Source organism: Acipenser ruthenus, chromosome 16 (genome assembly GCF_902713425.1).
Source record: "Acipenser ruthenus chromosome 16, fAciRut3.2 maternal haplotype, whole genome shotgun sequence".
In the NCBI taxonomy this organism is placed as follows: domain Eukaryota; kingdom Metazoa; phylum Chordata; class Actinopteri; order Acipenseriformes; family Acipenseridae; genus Acipenser; species Acipenser ruthenus.
Genome location: NC_081204.1, coordinates 29,633,383 through 29,655,905, shown reverse-complemented (window position 1 = coordinate 29,655,905; position 22,523 = coordinate 29,633,383). Strand labels below are relative to the sequence as shown.

The window sequence follows — 22,523 nt, the reverse complement described above, 5'->3', positions numbered from 1 at the left end:
TTGCTAGCTCTGAGATCACTGAATAGAGTTCTCTGAACTGTATTTAGACGCTCTTAACTTTTAATAGGTGAAATTCTTCATATAAATCATTAGCATGGTGTTTCTCTGGGATGTTGGTTATAACATTATAATTTTGAAGCAATCAAAAAATAAAGGCATTCCATTGGGGACTGTGTGTATGTGTGTGTGTGTGTGTGTGTGTGTGTGTATATATATATATATATATATATATATATATATATATATATATATATATATATATATATATATATATATATATATATATATTGAGGGGGGTTCACACAAGGGTTATTTTGGTATGGAGGGGTTGGTACAGCTGTCATTGGGGAGTTGTTGGGCCTTGTCTCGCAAACCGCAATGCAACCAGCTACAGCATGCCAGGTTAAAGTTCATGTGTACCTTTGTTGTGTCTTGTGTGTCTACTTTTCCAATGTTACTGCAGTGATTGACTGAGCAATAAAACATCACAAACACAGTATGGAACAATCATTTTACAAATTCTTCATTTCCACAACCCTCGGCCACCCTCCAATCGCTGCCTCGTATTGACATGTTGCACAGCTCCAGGAACTCTAGCAAGTGCTTTTTGTTTTCAATAAATCTACAGCTAATCTGCACTTACCACATTTCTACAGATCAGTGCATCTGGCCCTTCATAAGCTGAATAAAAAGAGGTGTAAGTTTCAAAACTGGAAATAAGTAGGTCAGCTTATTTTTAAGTGCATTTCTACCTGCGGCTTACGCTGCATCCACAGGATTTAATTTAGTCACTGCAGGCAAAAAAAAAAAGTGCACTTTTGCTGGCTTTTAAAAATGAAACAAAAAAGGTCCTGCATTCACACAACTCGAACATGTTGGTAAAGATCTCTGCCCATGTGGCAACTGGGAAATGTTGTTATCATTTTTTTGTATTTTTTGAAATTATCGCTCATATGTACTGTATAATACAGTGTACATTTATGAAATATGCAACTGAGCCCCTTTTGTTCATTACTGTATATGGAATACTATTACACAAGTATACTGTGCACCTTGCATATAGTGCACAACCTGTATATAACATGCACACATTCTCCCAGTATTTGTAAAAAGGTGCACAACATATTCTGAGCCTTATTGCTGCACATACTGTAGCTACTTTGACATCTTTACATCGACACTGCCATTCTCTTCTGTGTCAGATTCTTAAGATCATATTTGACTGCTTTGACAATAGAAGAAAAAAACTTGTATAGGATGCATAGCAGAAGGAATGCCATTTTTAGTTACAAAATACAACTGTTTCAATTAAACTGCAATTCTCAAGTTTTTTTCACTGGGTATAAATAACAAATGACTGGCTCGGTTAAAAATCGCAAGATTTAGTTTCTCTAATTGAACCTCTTGACTGCTTTACAGTGTCTCCTTTTATTCTTATAACAACACATTTTTAAATTGAGTTGAATTTGTATGCATCCGGTACACTTAAAATATCAAGATTTGTTTCCTTAATTAGTATTGTTAAATATTTGTTTATTTTTAATAAAACAGGCCTTTTTAGTAATATGTGCCTTTAGGCTGAAACTCCTAAACATCATGGAGGGAGCATTCTGACTGTTTGATGAATGACTGAAATGCTACAATTATTTTTAAGTTTAACTGTGCAGGTTAGCTATTAGGTGCAGAATTCCCAAGCCTTCCTAAGCGGCAATGAAAAATGTAATAAGCTGAACTTTGGGCGACCTTGAGACAACGGCAAATGTGATTTTATCTTAATGCAAATCAGTTTGGTGCAGCATATCAATATGGCGACAAACCAGATTGAAGTACCCCCTTTGTTATTTCCAAATGCACTTCGAATGATGACAGATTCCAACCTTAGCTTTGAAGTATTGTTTCAGCAAGAGATCAGATGAGCATTAACGTACCTCCCCGGGGAGTGATGACACTAATGTTGTTAATCTTTTCAGCGCAGTGTTGCGGCTGGGAGCTTCCAGCACAATGACCGCTTTCTCTTTTGCAACATAATAGCGAAAGTCTGTGTGTTGGGAGGGGAAAAATGCCCCAAAAAAGCAGCTTTTCATGAAGTATTGTTTAAATGGTGTGAGGTTCTCCCTCATATCTTGTTTAATTACATTTTTTTTCTTATTAAACACCTTTACTTTTTCTCCATCAATCCACAGGGCAAAAAAAAAAGATGTGGATTAATAACCTGTTAAAGTGTTCATAACATAAAGCTGGAGCAACTCCAGTGTGTATAACCAGCTATAGTATAATGATTAGTATTCCTAACTCCATTAGTCCAAATACTTGGATGACATTTTTCTGCAGGCGAAAGACCTGTTGGCCCCATCTCTTACCACTTGTATTTTCCAAGTTATTGCTTAATTAGAGCAACTTTTCATAGCTACCTGTTAGACAATTTGAGTGATTTTTTTTTTTTTATATATAAATCTTATAATGCTGCTATGGATAATATAATAATCTTTGTACATTTTTTTTTTCTTCACATTTGAATTATTTTTGTATTATTGTTATTCATGCAGTAAAATGCAATACATGTTTTTCTTTCAAGGAAATACATCTATTGAGCGTATTATTATGATGACTAAGCCAATACTATCTGAGGGTTGATCCATTAGGATCTTGCTTCTAGACAGAGAGGTGCCAAGACAACCATTTAAGAACAGTCATTTCAAATATAGGACTTTGATTATATTAAGGACATATATAATAGATATGTTTGTAAGTTCATTATTTCCATTAGATAAATCAAACAGAAATATGTATCATAATATTCTGACAGTGCTTGGTACTTTAAAACCAAAGGTCTGCATTGTATTTGTCTTAACAGTCAAAATTTGACATGGTCTGGGGAGGAAAAGAAAAAAAAAAGTTATCAAAAATACTGCTGTCAGTCTGTGAAATACATTGTCTCCACTGCTGTGACGACTGCGTGAAACTTTCAAGCACACAGCCAGGGTCATTATTCTTGTGCTGTGCTAAATAATATATAAATGTTTATTAGAAATGTCAGTGTACCCTACAAGCACTTGCACTTGGAGCAATTATAAAACAATTGGTCATTATACACATCGTAAATGCTTGCAATACATTATGACCACCAGGCAACAGCCACAGTCTCTGGATCTATTCAATGGAAGTTAAATGACATTACTAAAGTTTCTGATTTTGTTAACTGTGGTCAAGCCTCTATCGCCCACCACCTGGTGATAAGGGAGCATTCTGTTATCAGTGCGTTTCTGATGTTGCACCACTTGCTTTTGTAGACATTCATTTTATTTACAGTGGGCTATCTCAATACCCTTCAGTGGCCATTATAAGCTGGATTGACTGTACACATATCAAAGTATAGATTTCCCCAGGTTGTTGGGACACAATACAACTAGGCACGCTCTTTGGAGTGGATTCAATCAAAATACTGTACAGCGGCCATTGTTCTGTATTATAGTGGCATTTTGCCTTCTGATTGGGTGATAACCAATCAATTGGATTTGAATTGCAACGTAGTATAGGAAACTGAGTTGGGCAGCAGTGTGGAGTAGTGGTTAGGGCTCTGGACTCCTAGTCGGAGGGTTGTGGGTTCAAACCCAGGTGGGGGATACTGCTGCTGTACCCTTGAGCAAGGTACTTTACCTAGATTGCTCCAGTAAAACCCAGCTGTATAAATGGGTAATTGTATGTAAAAAAAAAAAAAAAAGTGATATCTTGTAACAATTATAAGTTGCCCTGTATAAGGGCGTCTGCTGAGAAATAAAATAATAAAAATAATAATCATAAACCGATGATGTATGTTTTATCGATTCACACTCTTTAGTTAGAAGTGTCCTGTCTGAAGTTAACCTTCTGTTTCATCTGGGACTTCCTACACAGGCTAGACTGTTTGTTTTGCGCTAGAACATTAGCCGTTATTAAAGAGATGATTGTCTTGTCAGTCCAACTCAGCCTGCACCACGCCACGATGTTAAATCTTGCATTCCAGGTGCTTTTACTGAGGTGGAAGCTGAAGGATTCAGGCATTCTCTACAACCTGTGATATTATAATCTGTCCGGCCATTTCATTTCATGCCATCATCTGTTAACCTCAAGGCTAATCATATCTTTTACAGCCCCCAAGCTAAACATACATAATTCAAATATCTGATTTGAGTTTGGTATTGATTTAGTAGAAAATTGAATCATACTGTAGGTATGGTGTTAAATGAGTGTTCTGCAGCATTAAACCAATGTCCTTCTGCGCTCCAGTAGTTTTAACCCTTTCTTTCTCATTAAGCATCACCTCCCACCCCCATCCGCACAACAGCTCGCTTTTAATAATACATTAGGTGTCTACAAGCAGTGGGTTCACGACTTACAAAAAGCTTTCTAGCTCAGCACAGTTTTTTTTATTTTTTTGTAGACATTCGTTTCATTGATATACAAACAACATTGTAAATAAACAAACAAAAAAAGAACACTTCAAATCCTTTCACACATGGAGGTATTGGGAACTGATGTACTTAACCAGTCTTTTGTGGTAATTGAAGTTGTCGATAAAAAGCCTTGTTTTGTGAAGGCTTAACATTGATATTTCCACAGCTTTGAATTAGCAACATGTTAATTATTTTTAGTTGGTAACATACAGCATGCATGTTTTGGCAACTGTATGTCTACTTCAATCTCACCTGCTGAAACACCAAGGTTACCTGCATATAAAGTTGAGAAACAGTAACAGGATTCTTTTTTTAACACTAGTTATAATATTTTGTCAGAACCTGGCTCATGGTCATGCAACAGCGTATAAGGATTACACTGCATGTGGCTTAGATCTGAAACATTGCATAATAAAGTAATTGCTTCACAAATGGTCAGTCTTTTTTGTTCGTTTGTAACAGTCATTATTTATTTATTCTTTTTTTTACTGATCAATCACCTTTTTAGGAAATATACTTCAGATTCCATCTTTTGGTGCAATTAATTTGCAGCACCATGGGGATTTTCCTGCTGTTTGGGAGATAATTAACAATTGCAGGAGTATTTTGCTCACAGTTGGTGGCTATTTGAACATTTCAATGAAAATAAATAATAATAATAGAAAAAAAGTTATTTCTTTCTCTTGCCAGCTCTCAGGAGCACTGGGCTCCTTTTGCAGAGATTTTTCATTGTCTTGAATGAACGGGATCATGTTCTATAACTCTCCTGCCTTCCCGGGATCCCAAAAAAATGTTGAACTATCATTCATTCTGTTAGACGTACAGTCATTGTGGTGGTAGACTGAGAATCCCATTGGGACATAAATGCCGTTAGGGAGCAATGCAGTCATTTGAACAGAACACACAGACCTTCTGCACCAGCTTTCTTTAGCTGTGCTCAGACCATCACAAAACGCTGACATGAGTAATGTTGTGTATTTGGGTTTAGCTACCGTACAACTTATGAAATGTAATACCTCTCTTGTTGCTTCTGTTGCTTTTAATCTGCGGAGCATACAAGCAGTATGCTTAGGGCTCTTAATTTTCAGTTTTTATTTTTGGGCATGTGATGTCCCTTTAAAGTTAGATTGAGCCGACTCAGTTTCTTAATTAAACTCTTGGAAAAGCATTGATAGTGAAACAAGATCACTTTTGTTTTTTCTCCCGTTACTTCAATGAGACTATCATTCTGTTTCATTGTTGTTGTAAAATAAATAAATAAATAAATAAAAGGCAGCTCCTTATTGTTAATTCAAACCAAACACAAAAAAGTGAGCAGAGTTAAATTGCTTTTCCTGGATTTAAAGTCTTAATGACTCGTTGCAAAAATGTGTTTTGCAAATAATAGTTTCCTCTTAATTACAATTTAATTAAATCAATTTAACTTCACTCTCTGTTTGCGTTCGGTTTGAATTAAAATGAAGGAACTGCCTTTTACATTATCAATGAAACAGAATCATCGTCTCAGTCAAGTTACGGGAGAAAAAAACTGAAGTGAACTTGTTTCACAACCAACACTTTTCCAAGAGTTGATTTCAACGTGATCAAAAATAAAAACCGAAGAGCCCTAAGTATACTGTAACGTAAAGAGCTGACTTTCTGTGTTCTTGCTAGCCTGTTGATCTTGTTGGTTCAAGATATATATTTTTAGTAGCTTCTTTTCTATAGTCTTTGGCTAGACATTTGGCAAACATCTATGTCGATCAAAATTATAGTACACTTTTTAATTTTTTTTCAGTGGAAACAAAAATACTTTGTATTCATCCCCATTCACATATCAGTTTACTGTTGCAATCATGTCAATAGTTTCAATGTGCTATTATTTGATTTGAGCAATTCTTAGGATGTCTCAACACTCCACAACGCCAAAAGAGTACTTTTAAGCAATATCAGAAAGAACGGCTCAATTAACTTTTAGGATGGTGTAAAAAAAAATAAAAATAAAAGCCCCATTAAACACATTCTTTTGTCCTTCTACAAAAATCCTGGATGTTTCTGAAAATTCAAAAGCCATAGGTATACTTCATTATAGTAGTGCAGTGGTAATCAAAGCCGAGCCTGTGGGCAAATGTGTTGTGCTCGCGATAGCAGCTGTTGTAGTCATTGAAATACTGATGCGTTGGTGGGGGCAGTAAAGTCATTCCAATCTACTTCTCTGAGCTCTCAGACTCTGCTCTTGTGTCATTAGATAAATCGGTATTTTAATGTCTTTTTATTTTACATTTTTGAATATTTAGTTAATTAAAGAGAAAAAAAAATGTCATGCCCTCGACCGGACGAGAAATACACATGTGCCCCCCCCACCCCCTACACACACACCAGTGAGACTCATTTATATTAATGTGGCGAAGAGTGAAATAAAACTTAGCCTGTGGGCATGACAACTATGTGAGTGTGTCGAGGGCATTCTCTTCCAGGAAAATGGGGTTATCATCTGCCTTCAGGGTCGGCAAAAAAAAAAAAAGACAAATTACACAAACTCTCTTATCTGTAACCATGCGGAGGAGAGGCGAGGCACAGCTTGTCCTGTTATTCCCTGCCCAAAAGGGGGCTCTGATGGGCCAAGTGTAGAATTGCAACAAATGCATGGGGGGGGTATTATATAAAAATAATAATAACAATAATGCTAATTAAAACATTTAGCTAAACCCCCAGTGTCAAAGTATAGTGCTGCTTTGACAGATTTGCTGGAGCTTTAGTGCTAACTGATAAACAGACGGGGGAATATCCTTTTTCTTTTGACACTCTGCCTTATATTCCACTGCAGTAGTGATTAATAATGGAGGAAAATACATTGTTATTGGCTAGCTCCTTGCTAGTTTGATTCCTTTACTACTTTGTACTTAAAGTAGCTTTCCCTGTCTGAACCTCTGGAGTCATGTTGCGGCAAGCATCACATGTTATTTGTGCCCACAGGTAGTGTTAACCATAATACGAGCAGGCTTTTAATAGACAACATGCTTTCCCCTGGTGAGCAAGGGTTAAACCAAATCCATACATTTTATACAACTCAACAGTACTCATGAATCACTGTGACACAGATATATTCTTTTAAGTCAGAAGGTTAAAACCACAGCCCCCCTTTCCGCTACCAGATCTATTAAAAATATTTTTAAATTATGCACAAAAGGCTCCAAAGAAAGGATAAATGGAATGTTCTCGACTTCATACTTTTTTTTTCATCTCCTTTTCTTTACCTCCATGAACTTTAAGTAAAAAATGTTTTTCTTTTTTGAACAACAGCATCAATCATTTATTTTGGACTAATTTGTCTCCTTCGGTTTTATGTCTGGTAACCGGGTTTGCAAAAAGATGCAATTGATTTACACATGCACAGTCGCCCTCAATTCTTTTGTCTGCTTTTTGTCATTGCTTTTTTCTTTTTGTGTTTTGTGCTTGTCAGACACACACTGTGCGGAATCTGATATTCTTCACAGTAGAATGGCGAGGTGGGGGAAGTGGTACCGGGGTCCTTGACAAAGAACAGTTTTCTGCACATTCAAAAGAACATTACGCACAAGAAAACTGTGGAGATTACGCAAATCGATGAGTTTTACCTTTTTATTTATCACATTTACTGCACTGTGGGGTGCAGTTTGTATAATGATGTTAACTTGGAAATGCATTTCCAAAGCCTATAGCACAGGTCTGTAATGCGGGGCTGCATTGTGGAAGGTAGTTTGTCTGAGTAGCATTGTGGTTGTCCTGCTTTACCGTTAGGGTAGAGATGTGTTGGAGTGACTCACTGTTTTTAGACTGCCTGACTGCAGTGTGGGAGTAGCTCAGTGGTCAGTGCAAAAGGAGGTAAAGGAAGTGCAGAGCATATAGAGAGGCATCTACAGTACATCATTATTTTTTTTTTCCAGTAGTCATGGGTGCTGCATGATTGTGGAAATATCATGATTTGGTGGCACTTTAGTTTAGAATTATTCTCATGACTATTTCATGACGCAGTGAAACGCAGTGATTTAAGCAGAGAAAGCGGGTGAGAGCCCAGCAATGCCAGCTGGTTTGACTGAAGGAATGCATTATTTATCTTGATGGCCCTAGCCTTTCCAAGCAGCAGAGGCTACAGCAGCATCTTCTAGTCCGTGCCATTGCAGGCGGCGTTGACAAAGTGTCACTGGGAACACAATCATCTCTAATCAGCATGCACACTCTTGACTAGATCAGGCTTCATTACTAATCTGCTTTAGGCATCTCTGAAACAATACGCCAGATTCCTTTCCTGTGGTGGTAGGATAGTTATAGTTTATCCTAATAAAGACATATGACAAGGGAAGACTGTTTAACTTATTAACTTGAGGTTCAGCTGTCAGATTTCAAGCTTAAAATGTTTCTATTTTAATAATGCACTCCTACAAGCAAATCTATTGATCTTCGCAGTTCAGAAAGTCTTTCTTTTTTATTCTTTCCTTCAATTTGTATCATTTCTTTCTGTGTTTCATTAAAAAAATAAATGTTAGGATCTGTGTTTAAATCCATATGTTCCTTTAAAAAGAAAATTAGTTGCTTTTTTTTGCATTTGCTTAACCACACCCTGAGAAATCTACAGGATCTAAAAGAATAAACATTACATTTTGTAACCCGGGTAAACAGGCAGTTATAAATTTACAACATTATCCTGTTTTGTTTTATTAACAAAGCAGATCATAATAATGTACTGTACAGCAAATAGTAATAAGTTGCAAATTGGGTTATGCTGCCTAGTAATGAATGTTGAATAATGGTGTGTGGGAGCTCCAAGTGTTTGTAATTTTACTGTAAATTGAAATGCAGTTTTAAATATACCTTATTTTACTAATGTGCTGTGCTGCAGGCAAAAATACATCACAGGTAATAAAAGCCTGTTTTTGACACTGATATTTGATACAAATGACTTTAAAATACATGCCATTATAGAGTAGAATTGTTGTCAAATGAGAAAATAAATCAGTGTTATGTCCTGTAATGCAACAAATTGCTCCATGTATTTTGTTTTATTGACAGACTTGCGCTTCAAATATAACACCAAATAACATAATCTGGATTTAATCAGAGGCAGTGCCGACATTATCCTGATTATCGAAAAGTGAAGAGAATATGCTTGCCTGTAGTGGACCATTTGCAGTCTCATGATACATTGAGGGTCATAGCCAATTATCTAGTGCAATTCCATATTGATTACTACCATATCTATCTGTATGTGTGCAAAACAGTTCCACACAAGCCCCAAGGCAATGGGCTCTCTGATTTGAATTATGAATAAAACAGATGCAGTCATTTTCATATGAAATAATTACAATTAACATCACTGCTGCTGTATTTTTGGTGGGGAAACGTTTCATAGTGTATTGGTTAATTGTGATGCTTCAGGGAATAGACCTCTAAATGCAATGACAATTAAATGTGATTTGTTAAGGGGGGAAGGAAGGCCCATGCCTGCTTAATATAAAGACTAAACCTTATTACAGTATCTCAGGTATTCATTACCTCAAATTTAGATTAAAAAAAAAAAAATAACCAAAATAATGGTACTAATTCCCCCCTCCCGCCCTCCTTGAACATGTCGAATGTTCAGTGATTTATGTTCAGCTCAATAGCACCTACTTGAAACTACAGGGAGAAGGAAACTGATGATTCCTCTTCTTTCCAATCCCTGTCAATGCCCTCACTACAGATCCTTTTAATTTCAATTGATGTTTCTGAGTCTTTCTCCCCCTCCTGTAGGATATGAAAACAATATATAATTTCTGATTATAAACATACTAATTTGATTGACAGGGTTGCAGTAGGAAAAAAAGTAGGATATATTATGATATTGACTATGTGGTGGCAGTGGGGCGGAGGGGGTAGACATGGACAACACTGGGACAGTTGAAAACAATTTGAGGAAGCTCTACTGACCCAGCCAGGTCATTATCTTATGGAAATGCACTACTGACTAAGGGATTACCTCCTTAGAAGGAGAGGAGACAACAGTCTCTGTATTTTAGATATTTTTTTCAAATTTCTTTTGTGATTTAGTTTGTAGAGATACAAAAAGTAACTGATGATTGATCGCCATGGCTTTTATTTTGCAAGCCCCAATTAAACATGAATTGATTGATTAATCACCCTAGTGCCCTTTCTGGAGACCCATGTATGTGTATTACTAGCATATTCAATTTGGAAACGGGTTCTGATTGCACCCCTTCAACAATAGAAAACTCCCAAATGTACTAATCATACTGCCAGAAGTTAATACCGGATTACAACTTTATGAATAAAAGGGTATTGCGTGTGAAAACACTATTAGAACATACGACAAACTGCAAGCCGGATGTATTTATATTAATTTATAGATGTGGCTGTACATTCTACCCAGTTTTCAAATCCTTGTGTAATTATATATTACATTCAAATGAGATAAGGCTTACTACCGATAAACATTTCAAGAGTAGAATCTGCTCTTCCATTTCAATGTTGATGGAATATAATGCTAATATCTTCATTGTTTGCCCATCCCCTTGCAATTATTTCACATTATTTACACTGCTCGCTTTGCCTCCTCCATCACTGAGCTCCTTGTGCTGCAGGCATGTCGTTCTATGAATAATTTTTCCACAAGAAAAAATATTTTGAATTGTGAAATACAAAAAAAAATAAAAAATAGTCCCACTACAACCTAGTATAAACTTGCAGACTCAATTGCGAAGCAGTGGGTCATTCTCATTCTGTTTGAGGAACACACAGCTCTTTTAATAAAGGCATTTTGTTTAATAAAATGTGATGGCAAGGCCAAGACACATTACTAGTAACTCCTTCAGGTATATGTATAGTATACTGCAGTAATGTCAGCCTATGTGTAACCACAGATACTTTTATACCGGTAACATGTCAATTGAATTCTGTTTGGCGACAACGAAGTGCAGGTTTTTAACAGTGTGACGGTGACTTTCGGCTAATGCCAGCATCTTCTGTATTTCAGCTGGGTTAATAACTTCGGACATGAAGGCCTGGGGCTGCTGCTGGATTGTCTGGAGAAGCTGCTGGACAAAAAACAGTAAGAGCCAATTACTCCTCTTCAAGGAAAATCAAACATTCGTCTGTTAAACCAGGGGATGAACCAGGTGTTTAATCCGCCCCTTTCCTCCCTCTGTTGACTCCAGGCAAGAAGGAATTGACAAACGGAATCAGCACAAGCTTATCCAGTGTCTCAAGGCGTTCATGAACAACAAGGTGAGTCTGGTGTGGAGCGGGACGGGAAACCAGGCAGAAATGGTGCTGGATCTTAGACTGTTTGTTGTTGTTTTGTTTTTTTTGCTTATCTACCTGTCAGCAGTAAAAATGCATTAAAAAAAATGGTGCACACACATACAGATGAATAAGCTGAGTATAATAGGAGTGTAAGCACGAGTGCAGTAGGAGTAAAACAACTTTGAAGTGGTTCAGTAGGTGGTTAACTCTTGAGCAGGTGCCTGGAATCCAGCTCGGCATGGAAGAGACGACTTCATACGTTTGCAATATCTTATTTAGCTTTCAGAAACCCTGTTTAATAGTTACTAACCAGATATCATAAACCTAGCCGCTGCATTTAGCACTGCATGTCTTTTATTTGCCAGTGTCACAGAGGGCATTTTAGGGCAAGAGTGGGATGACAAATTGCTCTGTTTATTTTCCTCCCTTTTTCATGTATGTATTAAATGAATACGATAAAAAAAGGAAACACAAAACCAAAAAAAAAAAAAAAAACAGGATAGTAAATGCTGATCGCACTTTTAAAGCACACAACCTTCAGCATAGCCTCAAGATGGCGTTATCCCACTTCTGAGCACCAAATGTGACAAGGAATGACCGAGGTTGAGGCTTAGAGACAGTTTAAAGTTCAAAATAATGTTTTTTTAATAAACCAAAATACAAAATAAACAATTAAAACAAATTAAACAGAAATAATAAAAAAGCTTCCAGGCTGGGCATTGCCTTCACTGGTTTTCAAAAGCTAACGAAACACACAGCACACACAAAAACACTCTTCTCCTCCTAGAACTCTCTCTCTAGCCAGGGCCTCTCCCCTGGCTTTTATCCCCTGTGGCTGGAGCCCAATTAATCAATAATTGCTGATTATTCAATTAGGGCTCCAGCGATATTCTCACATGTTTTCCTGGTAGGGAGGTATTTAACCCCCTCCCTGCCAGTCCCAACCATGTTCATAAAGACGGGGCAGTCCCCCGTCACACCTATCTACCTGGTCCTGGAGAGCCCCTGTGCAGCAGGTTTTATAGGTGTCTTTACATCATCAGTGGCTAAAGATCTGGAACACCTGTTCATCTTGACTAATTAAGACAATAATTGGTTCAATTAAGTAACTCAGAGATTGGTTGAAACGAAAACCAGCAGCCATAGTAGCTCTACAGGACTGAGACTGCATCCCTGTCAATCATCAGGATGTTAGTGCTGCTATTTCATCTTTAACCAAGATGATATTTAGATTGATTAGCTGGACCATGGAGATCTCATCTCTTGGCTCCTAGTTCCACCACATATATTAATGTGGATCTTCAGCTTCTGCTGCAAATGAAACAGCATTTTAAAGGTGTACTGTTGAACCTCATACACTTATAAACGTAGTTTTAAAGTACGCTATTTAAAAGCAGAATCAGCATTCACTTTAATTGGGGACAGGACACAGTATTGGTTTTAATAAAGAAAAGTCTCAAAGGCTCCCTTTAACAGCAGGGTGGAATCGGAGCATAGATTACTTTTTTAATTAAAATCTAAGACCATAACAAAGGAATCGTGTCACATAAAGGCAATAACTAGAGGATGCGTCAAGTGTATTTGGAGACAACTGTCTTCTTCACTAGTATAAAGATTTGATCACCTCAGATTATTATCTCCTGGTAATCTTTATGCACCCTGTAGTTCTCACTTAATTAAACTCCCTCCTTGTTACCAGTTCCATATAAACACCACCTCACCTGTCTGTGGCTATCCCTTTCAGTTTCAGGACAATTAGGAAAATCTGAAAGTCTCTCTCTATTTGGAAATTGAAGGTTGTAAATACAGATACCCTTGTATTTAAAAAGGTTATTATTTCCTTTAGGATGTCTGTAAAATGTAATGAATGTAACATAAATACATAATGCTGATAGTTAATTACCCGGTATCTTAGACAGGACTTTAATAAGCCAAGGGAAGTTTGAGTTAAAATAAAGTTTGGAGTTAAAAGTTGGCAGGTATGGTCTACTCCCCTTCTGGCAAGGAGAAAACCAGGCCACGAGATATGCATTGCTGGGTAAGCCATCACACACTGCCCATGTGTGACATGTTGCCTGGAGCCACACATGATTGTAGTCTCTGTGTAAAATTAAACTGGTACCACTTCAGCTCTGTAGACGCTATCACTCATTGCTATTTTTTTTTTTTCCTGGAAGCGTTGACATCATTTTTCATCAAGCAACCTAAATAGAATTTTGTCCCCTGTTTCATTAAAGCCTTCTTAAGTTATTGTTGACCAGAAATTGGTTTATTTTACAAAAGTTCCAAAACTCAGTCTGGCTCTTGGTCATTTTATAACATGGATCATATACTTGTATTGGAGAGCGGACTACCTTCTGACTAATTCTGAACAATTTCAAAGTTGATGCATATTGTGTGATTATTCCTCTGCACTTTTTAAATGTAAACCACTACAGCCAGGGGGTTACTTTATAACCAGAAATGGAAATGAATGGATTATTACGGGAGTGTTTTAGATCTTTTTTTAAATTGTTTGCAGTTCTGCATTTTGTTCCAGCACTGTCTGTTATGTAACTTGCCGCGGGACCTCATTGTAAATGAGGTTCTGTAATCGTCCTGATTCTTTAATCTCCCTGTCTCGTTAAATAAAAAACGAATAAATAAAACACGCCAGTAGACTCCGGCAATGACAGGATCACATGGCTTCCAGTCTTCCTTCTGTGTGACTAAATCATATTGCCTACTTTTTTTTTTTTCTTCTTTTTTTTCCCGGATAAACCAATAACACAATTTGGAAAATAAGTGTGTACCCTCAAGCCCCTTATTTAAAAATACACTCTTTTGAAGGGACTCCTAATTGCATTTTTATACAGCCTTATTCAGTTTAAGCAAAGGCAAGTGCATATGCTTGTGCTGTCCCCTGGGCTGTATCTGGGAGATATTTTGACTTGCTCTAGTCCACAGTGTGCTAAACAGCTCTCTGGGCTAGTGCACAGCTGGCTATCCCCAACCAGATAAAGGGACATGATCAAATAAACTCTTAACAGCCCAAATTGGTTTGCTCGTTTTTATATGTTCTTCATCTGACTCAATCATATCTGACTTTATTCATTTTTTTTTTTAGTATGGCTTGCAAAGAATACTGGGAGACGAGAGAAGTCTTTTACTTCTGGCCAGAGCTATTGACCCGAAACAAACCAACATGATGACAGAAATAGTGAAAATACTTTCTGCCATTTGCATTGTTGGAGAGGAAAACATGTAAGTTGATAAATAAAAAGCTTACCAGTTATATCTGCCTGCCGACCTACCTATCAATCTAATTACCTGTCTGCCGGTTTAACTGCATCTTTCTTTCTGTCCGCTAACTGTTTGTCTACATATCTGGTAGGCTTTACATTGTATTTTAAAAGCTATACCACTTAATGAGGTGCTGGCCAAGCTAAAATGTATAATTTATGTATTAAACTTGAATAATTAACATCTTGGAATGTATTACAAAATGTATCCCAAAATATCTTAACTTTCAGAGTATAAAGAGAACTGTTTTGACAGCTGGTTCGAGACAAGCTACACCAATCTACTGTTATGTCTTTCTCCACTTCACACTCGACTTGGTTTTGATGATGCAGTGTCCAGGGTCCACTCCACTTTCACAATTCATATGGTATTCTATAGAAACTCTTTAGTACAGAACTTGATGCATAGATGTAACTGGACAATGTATTCCTTGGTTCCTCTCACCTTGATTCAAATTCATCAAGGGAACTCAAAGTTGCTGAGTAGAGCTGCAGCACATAACCTTTGTGTTCAGTATACAGCTGTAGTGTAGGTGAGCATGATTCATTTGATATGGAAACTGCTAAATCTATAAATCTAAAGGACTAGGTTTCACAATATAACTCCATAATAAGAGATTGTTCATGACTAAACCACTTGCAGGTAAGAAACACACACAACTGTATATTCTTTCTTTATCAAATAAAATGATCAAATGCTAGAGTGTGCTAACTTATCATCTAAACAGCTGCTTTGGTCAACAGCTCTGGCCAACAGTTTTGCATCCCCTAGAATTTTAGGATTGAGACAATTAAAAATAATAGTAATAATAATAATAATAATAATAATAATAATAATAATAATAATAATAATAATAATAATAATAATTATTATTATTATTATTATTATTATTATTATTATTATTTATTTCTTAGCAGACGCCCTTATCCAGGGCGACTTACAATCGTAAGCAAAAACATTTCAAGCGTTACAATACAAGTAATACAATAAGAGCAAGAATAATAATAATAATAATAATAATAATAATAATAATAATAATAATAATAATAATAATATTTATTTATTTAACATCATGTAACCAAAGAAACTACACAATGATATTGCAAAAGTCTACCGGAAGCCATAATAGTAGTTTGTTATTTCATGTTAGATTTCAAAATGTCTCATTTTTTACATTTTTGTCAGTTTTTCATTAAGAACATACTACAAAGCGGTATGTAATTCAATATGTTAACCTAACATTCTTCAGCAGGTTTCATTTGACTTTATGAAGCAAAATTAGTTAACTGTGTAGGGTGATGTAAAACTTTTGGCCATAGCTGTGCAACATGATGGAGGTTTAATTCTAATTAGAACAGGAACTTCTACAAATCCGCTTGCTCAGCTTGTCCATGGAAACCGCAGAAGACTGCGAGAGTACCAGAGACTGTGAGATGCCTGTGGATCAGGCTGACTGTCTCCTTTATAATTGCACTGTACTTACTGAAAAACTGTCACATTTATTTTAATGCTGATTATAACTCCCTATATAGGATACTTCTATTTCTGTCCTTCATTTTAATATTTAATGTGCTCATTTAACTTTTTTTAAAGTTTTGATATCAATTATGCATTCCATGCATTTGTTTTTAAGTATTAGTATTATACAGCATACAAGTGCTGTGTCTGAATAGCTGATTGTTTATATTGGGCACAAAACACGCTGTAAATACATGTAGCAGCTTATCAAAGTTTTGAAACCATTGTAAGTGACAACCTCAGATGATACGATAACACATTAATCAGGTCTTGCTTTTTTTAACACAATATTTCCTTTTCATTAACTTCATTGTTTCAGCCCTGAGCTAGTTTTCTCATTGATTCCAATTATTAAACAAGAAACAAGCCTGAAGTAGGTTAAATTGAAATTTTGTGTAGTACATTTGCTCCCAGGAAAGTGCTTTCTGGAAGGGTTTGGATTGCTATGAAGCATATACCTGTATCAGTCCTGTACATTGATAGCAAAGAGGTACAACCAAACAGGTTGTTATCTTACCTGTGTGCTAAAGATACTTGTCAGATCTCAACACTTTAAAATTCTTGCCAGACTAGATCTGGCTTAAACAGTTAGGATCACAGAGACAGTCTTGTCATGCATTCCAGTTTTTCATTTCGGATGAAAACTTTCAGCATCTGATTTGTGATAGATGGCCGAAAAAGTAAAAGAATGTCTCCTGTAGTATGGTGACACTGTCTCAGCATTTGCAGCCTGCACACTACAGATAAAGGAGATATCAGGGGTTTGATTAGGATAAGCCCACCTGAACTGATCGATATTAGGTCTGGGCTGATAAATATTTAACTGGGGAATTTAAAAACTTTTATACTGATTTCAGCAACTTGAAAAAGTATTATGTTGTTTTTTTGTTTGTTTTTTGTAAGTGTTTTCTTAGTCCACATCCAACAGTGAAACCCCTCATGTATTTCATTTTGGTTAAGTTCTTATTAAATTATTAATCCATGTTTTATAGGAGGCTGTGTGGTCCAGTGGTTAAAGAAAAGGGCTTGTAACCAGAAGGTGCCCGGTTCAAATCCCGGCTCAGCCACTGACTCATTGTGTGACCCTGAGCAAGTCACTTAACCTCCTTGTGCTCCGTCTTTCGGGTGAGATGTAATTGTAAGTGACTCTGCAGCTGATGCATAGTTCACACACCCGAGTCTCTGTAAGTCGCCTTGGATAAAGGCGTCTGCTAAATAAACAAATAATAATAATAATAATGTTTTATTATCAGTATATCTCACCGGTATCAGCACTAATAAGTTGCAGTTGAGAAATTAAAAGTACAAAATGAACAGATGAATGTCTGTGTTAGGTCTTGAAGTTGCTGTGCGCTATGACCATGTACCATATCACCATGGTTGCCAGCTCAATGAGTATGATTTTATAAAGCTTTTGTTGCAGAAAAAAAAAAGAAAAATTAAACTGAACCTATCGGCTGCTGTGTACATGCATACATATCCTGAGTGGTACACAACAATTACTTTGAATGCACTTGGATTAAACAGGCCATATAATTGATATTGGTACTCAAAAGCTCTCTACCTTGTGCTATATTAGGCAGAAAGGATGAATGAAAGAAATAAAGAAATTCATTGCTGTCAGTATGCCTCTTTCAAAGGCGAGCTAACCTTTTCATGTGAGAATGACCCTGTTGTTTTGATGTGGGGCTTGATCCTCCACTGTGGGTGCTTTTTTGAAGGTTTGCATTTCATCAAATGAAGGACCTCGCTATATTTCTGTTGAAAGGTGAACGAGACATCAAGAGATCAGCAAACAAGAAAGATGGAATGGGAAGCAAACATCCTGTCCACTTGCTGATAAAGCTGGTTGTTTACCTTTTCCTCTGTATGTCTTTTTCCCCTGCAGACTTGATAAGATCCTGGCAGCCATGACGATTTCAGCTGAGCTCAATAATAAAGAACGCTTCGCTCCTGTTGTGGAGGGGTTGGACAACCATGAAGCTCCACAGTTACAGGTCGGTCAGGGAATATGTCACACTGCACTTATTGGGCTCATTTAGGTGACAGGTTCACCAGTAGGTTGGGCAAGATGCTACAATTCCATCCTCATTTGTATCTCTGAGGCAGAAAAACTAAAATGACATCCTTACCTGTGATAACGTAAACGTGCACCATCTATTAATTCCCCACTGTGGCGCTTAGGGTCAGTGTGCTTTTGAAGAGACTGTCCTTTGGAAGAGTGTTTCACAGCTGTTGAGTTTTTAATTGAAGTAGAACACAGGCATTGACTGCATTCAGTGTTAAATAGATACATGTTTCTGTTTATTCATTCCAGTTAATACTGGTCTCAGAATGGGCAGCACCGACCCAATCCTGGTCTTTTATCTTTCAGTTTAATAAATCCTTCTGTGGTGCACGGTTGCTTTTCATTAATGAATGTCTTTCATTACCGTGTATACTCCAAAGACAGACTGAACAAAACATGTAATTACACATTCAATAGCTTTTTATTTAAGCAAACTAATATTCCTTTTAACTGAAACACAGATTTACTAACGAGAAGTCACATAACCCTTTCACTGCATCTGTCCTAGATACTACTGTATACATGTAATCCTTTTGATTGCTGTGCCATTTCTTTTTTTACATTTTAAACTAATGAAAGACATGTTCCTAATTGCAAAGGAAACGAGCATGTGCGTTTAAAAGGTTCAAAGAAATGAAGCTCTTTTAACCTGCAAATTGTCTGTTGAGTCCATATCTTTAATGGGGTACAAGTTGCTGTGCATCAGTCAACTGTTGTCTCCAAAAACTCTTCAAATTCAACTGCATGAATGCGTAGTTATTTTAAATGTTTCTTCAGAACGGGTTCACCCAAGTGAAACAAGTTAATTTGGACTTGATTATGAAAAAATGGCCATGTTATTCTTTACACTACAGTATATAATTGTGCACTCATCCCAGGGTAATAGTTTCACAGAGACAGATTAGTGCAGATCTTGGAACCCCTTCTCAATCACTAAATTCAACTCATCACATGTTACCGTCTGCACTACATTGTGCCACAGGAAATGCTTCGTTTTTCTTCACAAAAACACAAAAGTCTAGTTTGAAACTCAAGTTAAATGGACTGAGCTGGGTATTGCACCCAGCCTTTGTAATGTGCCAGCTGGTCACAGTAACATGGATGGTGGTCTTTATCGGTCCTACCAACCTAACTCCACACAGCTGGATGTCAGGCTACAGCAGCCCTCTTAATCCTCTTAAGTGTTCTACACAGCCTGTTCCCTCCATGTGCAGTTGTCCCAACAATCCGAGTGCATTCGCCTGAACAAAACTCATTAGCCTTGACGTCCCCCATAAAACCACTCTGCTCGCTTGTTCAGCTGTATTAATACAAGCCATTAAACCTGAGTTTCTTCTGGCAAAAAGAAAGGAAAACAACCCAACCAGGTGGCACTTTTTTGTCCTGTTATTTTCTGATGGTACAGTAGCATTGTGAGTCCTCTTGCTCATGCTACTGATGCAACATAAATCGACCCACTCTAGCATAGTTATGGGGCATTTATCAGAATTTACTTTATGTAAAACATCAGAACCAGCCAAAGAAATGAAAAAGAAACAGTTTTGAGGCTTTTTATAAAAATAAAGGTGACAGAATCCCCAGTGGCCTCTTAATAACAAATCCGGCAGGGAAGATTAATAATGGCTACTTTTCAGGTGTCCATCAAGTCATCTTTCAGCTTTCATTGATCTGTTGTCTTTAGAACATTTTCTCCTTGCAATAAACATCCTTCCTCATCTCAGGCCGATCCCAGGAGCCACCTTACAGCCAGTTAATGCACATCAGCATCTTTCACTCTCGTTCCTTTGCTTTGCCGTCCTTCAGATAAATCAATTGGAAAACTCACAGCTGTTCAATGATACTTTCGGGGGTCCTGTTTAGTTCCTATTTTGTCTAGTGATTGGGTTGATAATAATGGAGGCATCTTTCTCAAAGTGCGTTTGAAAACAAACAGTGGGTGGGTATTTCTGTCTCTGTTGCCATTTTGACTTTCTGACCTTCTGATCAATTTCCATTCCAGGTGGCATGCATGCAGTTAATCAACGCCCTGCTCACCTTTCCAGAGGATCTGGACTTCAGGATACACCTTCGGAATGAGTTCCTGCGCTGCGGGCTGAAGAAAATCCTCCCTGTAAGTGGCTTGTATAAACATATCCCAGGAATGGACAGTACCGGACTAAACCTTAACAATAAAGCTTTAGATGATACACCGATTGTATGTGCATCAACTGCTCAGAACCACACTATGCGTTCTGAAGGTTCTCATTGCCATCTCTCTGCGAACGGTTTATGTAATGGTGCTTCTAAATATATTTCAAGATCGGTTACATGAGTTGACGTCTGGTCTTTTAGAACTATTATATTTGGATAAATAAATAAATCAGTGCATAAATAAAGGACTCTGAATAACGTAGGCAGACTAATCTGTACTCTGCTTCAATCACCCACCCATCACATCATCCCTCCTTTGCATTAAATACAGCATTTGACTGTTAACTGGCTTCTTATATGACAGATGGTGAGTTGTGCTTTTTCTGGGGAGCAATGATTAGATATATTTTTTTACATTTCTCTTTTTACAGTATGTGTATTTAATTTCAGAATGATTAACATTAACGTTCTGAAACTTCTTTATGATATAAAACAAATGCGTAAAGAGGGGACAGAAGTGTGCTCTTTAGGGCATTAGTCTACGCACTGATTAAAGAGGTGTTTGCACATTCTAGCCAAAACATACACTTGTAATATCTCCCGAATCCCCAGCTACAAGCAAGGTGTATTGTTTGAGTGTGCCTCATGTTTACCAGAGCTCAAGGGGAGAAAGTAATCTGGCACAGGCATGAGGGTAATACATTATGATTGTAGCGAGGGAGGAGGGGACCACAAGATTTATCACTGTGTTGTATGTTTTTTTTAAAAATGTGAATATCATGAAATAACGTCATGCTATGTAGGTTTATTTTTTATGTATACTTTGCGGTAGACCGTCCTTAGCAAGCAAAAGTGGAACTTGGGATTTGAAAACTGTCTCGTGTCTGGTTATCTCAGTTCAGCAGATATGTGTATTCTTGTCTTTTGTTGATATATTGAGCCTGGTTTTAAAAGCTTTTTTTTCCTCTCAAGTGCCCAGTTTACATGCTCTGTGTAAAGAGCCCAGGATGTTAATTCCGACGCTCTTAAGGACAGTTATTTCTTATTAGTTTCCTAACATCACCATACCTTGTATTCAGGGAGAAATAGTTTATGTTCACTTGCACTTTAACTTTTATTGATGGACTATAAATGGTTATATAAATATTCTTATATATCATGTGATAGTTTCTATGCTAACACTCTTACAGCATGTTATAGCAATGTCATTCAGTGTTTTATTTCTAATCATAATGTATTACAGTTGGTAGCGTAGTTAAGCATCCGCAAGCAGGTTCATGCAGGTAACAGATGACAAATATAGTGTTTCCAATATCAGTTCGACACGCCTTTTAGCCTGGCATTCATTTTGTTAAGAGATAGGTAATGGGAAGAGAGATTTGATGTCCTGGTTGATGCAATGCATGCTGCTTAATCACAGCTGCAAGCGTTCACTGCAGGTGAAAGCGAATTCCATAGCTCTTCTCACCTCCACCAGCAGGAGTCAGTATTGCAAGTGTCCAGATTACACATTTTAAGATGTTTTTTTTTGTTGTTGTTTTTTGTAGGAGCTGAAAGAGACGGAGGAACTTGATATCCAGTTGAAGGTGTTCAATGAAAACAAGGAGGACGATTTAATTGAATTAAATCACCGGCTTGAAGACATCCGAGCTGAAATGGAATATCCTTTATTTAACGTTGTTTAATTTGCCAGTAATAGAAAAGCACATAATGATTGTATTATATCGGTATTGCCTAGTTACAAACCTAAACCCAAGACTCCAGCTCATTAAATGGGGATTTGGGTACCTAGAGCATGATTAGATTCACATCTCATCAGGTTTTTAACAAACACA

The 22,523-nt window shown here is 37.1% G+C and overlaps 1 protein-coding gene across 7 annotated transcripts in view; it reads left to right on the top strand.

Annotated features, from left to right (window-relative positions):
* Nucleotides 1–22,523, top strand: part of LOC117411924 (protein diaphanous homolog 2-like) — a 403,755-nt gene that overhangs the window by 107,260 nt on the left and 273,972 nt on the right. For all 7 annotated transcript variants that reach the window (XM_058989329.1, XM_058989330.1, XM_058989334.1 and 4 more), the window contains 6 exons: nucleotides 11,422–11,496; nucleotides 11,603–11,672; nucleotides 14,797–14,933; nucleotides 18,379–18,487; nucleotides 20,558–20,668; nucleotides 22,236–22,348. In XM_058989329.1, the coding sequence (XP_058845312.1) occupies nucleotides 11,422–11,496; nucleotides 11,603–11,672; nucleotides 14,797–14,933; nucleotides 18,379–18,487; nucleotides 20,558–20,668; nucleotides 22,236–22,348 (615 nt within the window). The remainder of the gene's footprint in view (nucleotides 1–11,421; nucleotides 11,497–11,602; nucleotides 11,673–14,796; nucleotides 14,934–18,378; nucleotides 18,488–20,557; nucleotides 20,669–22,235; nucleotides 22,349–22,523) is intronic.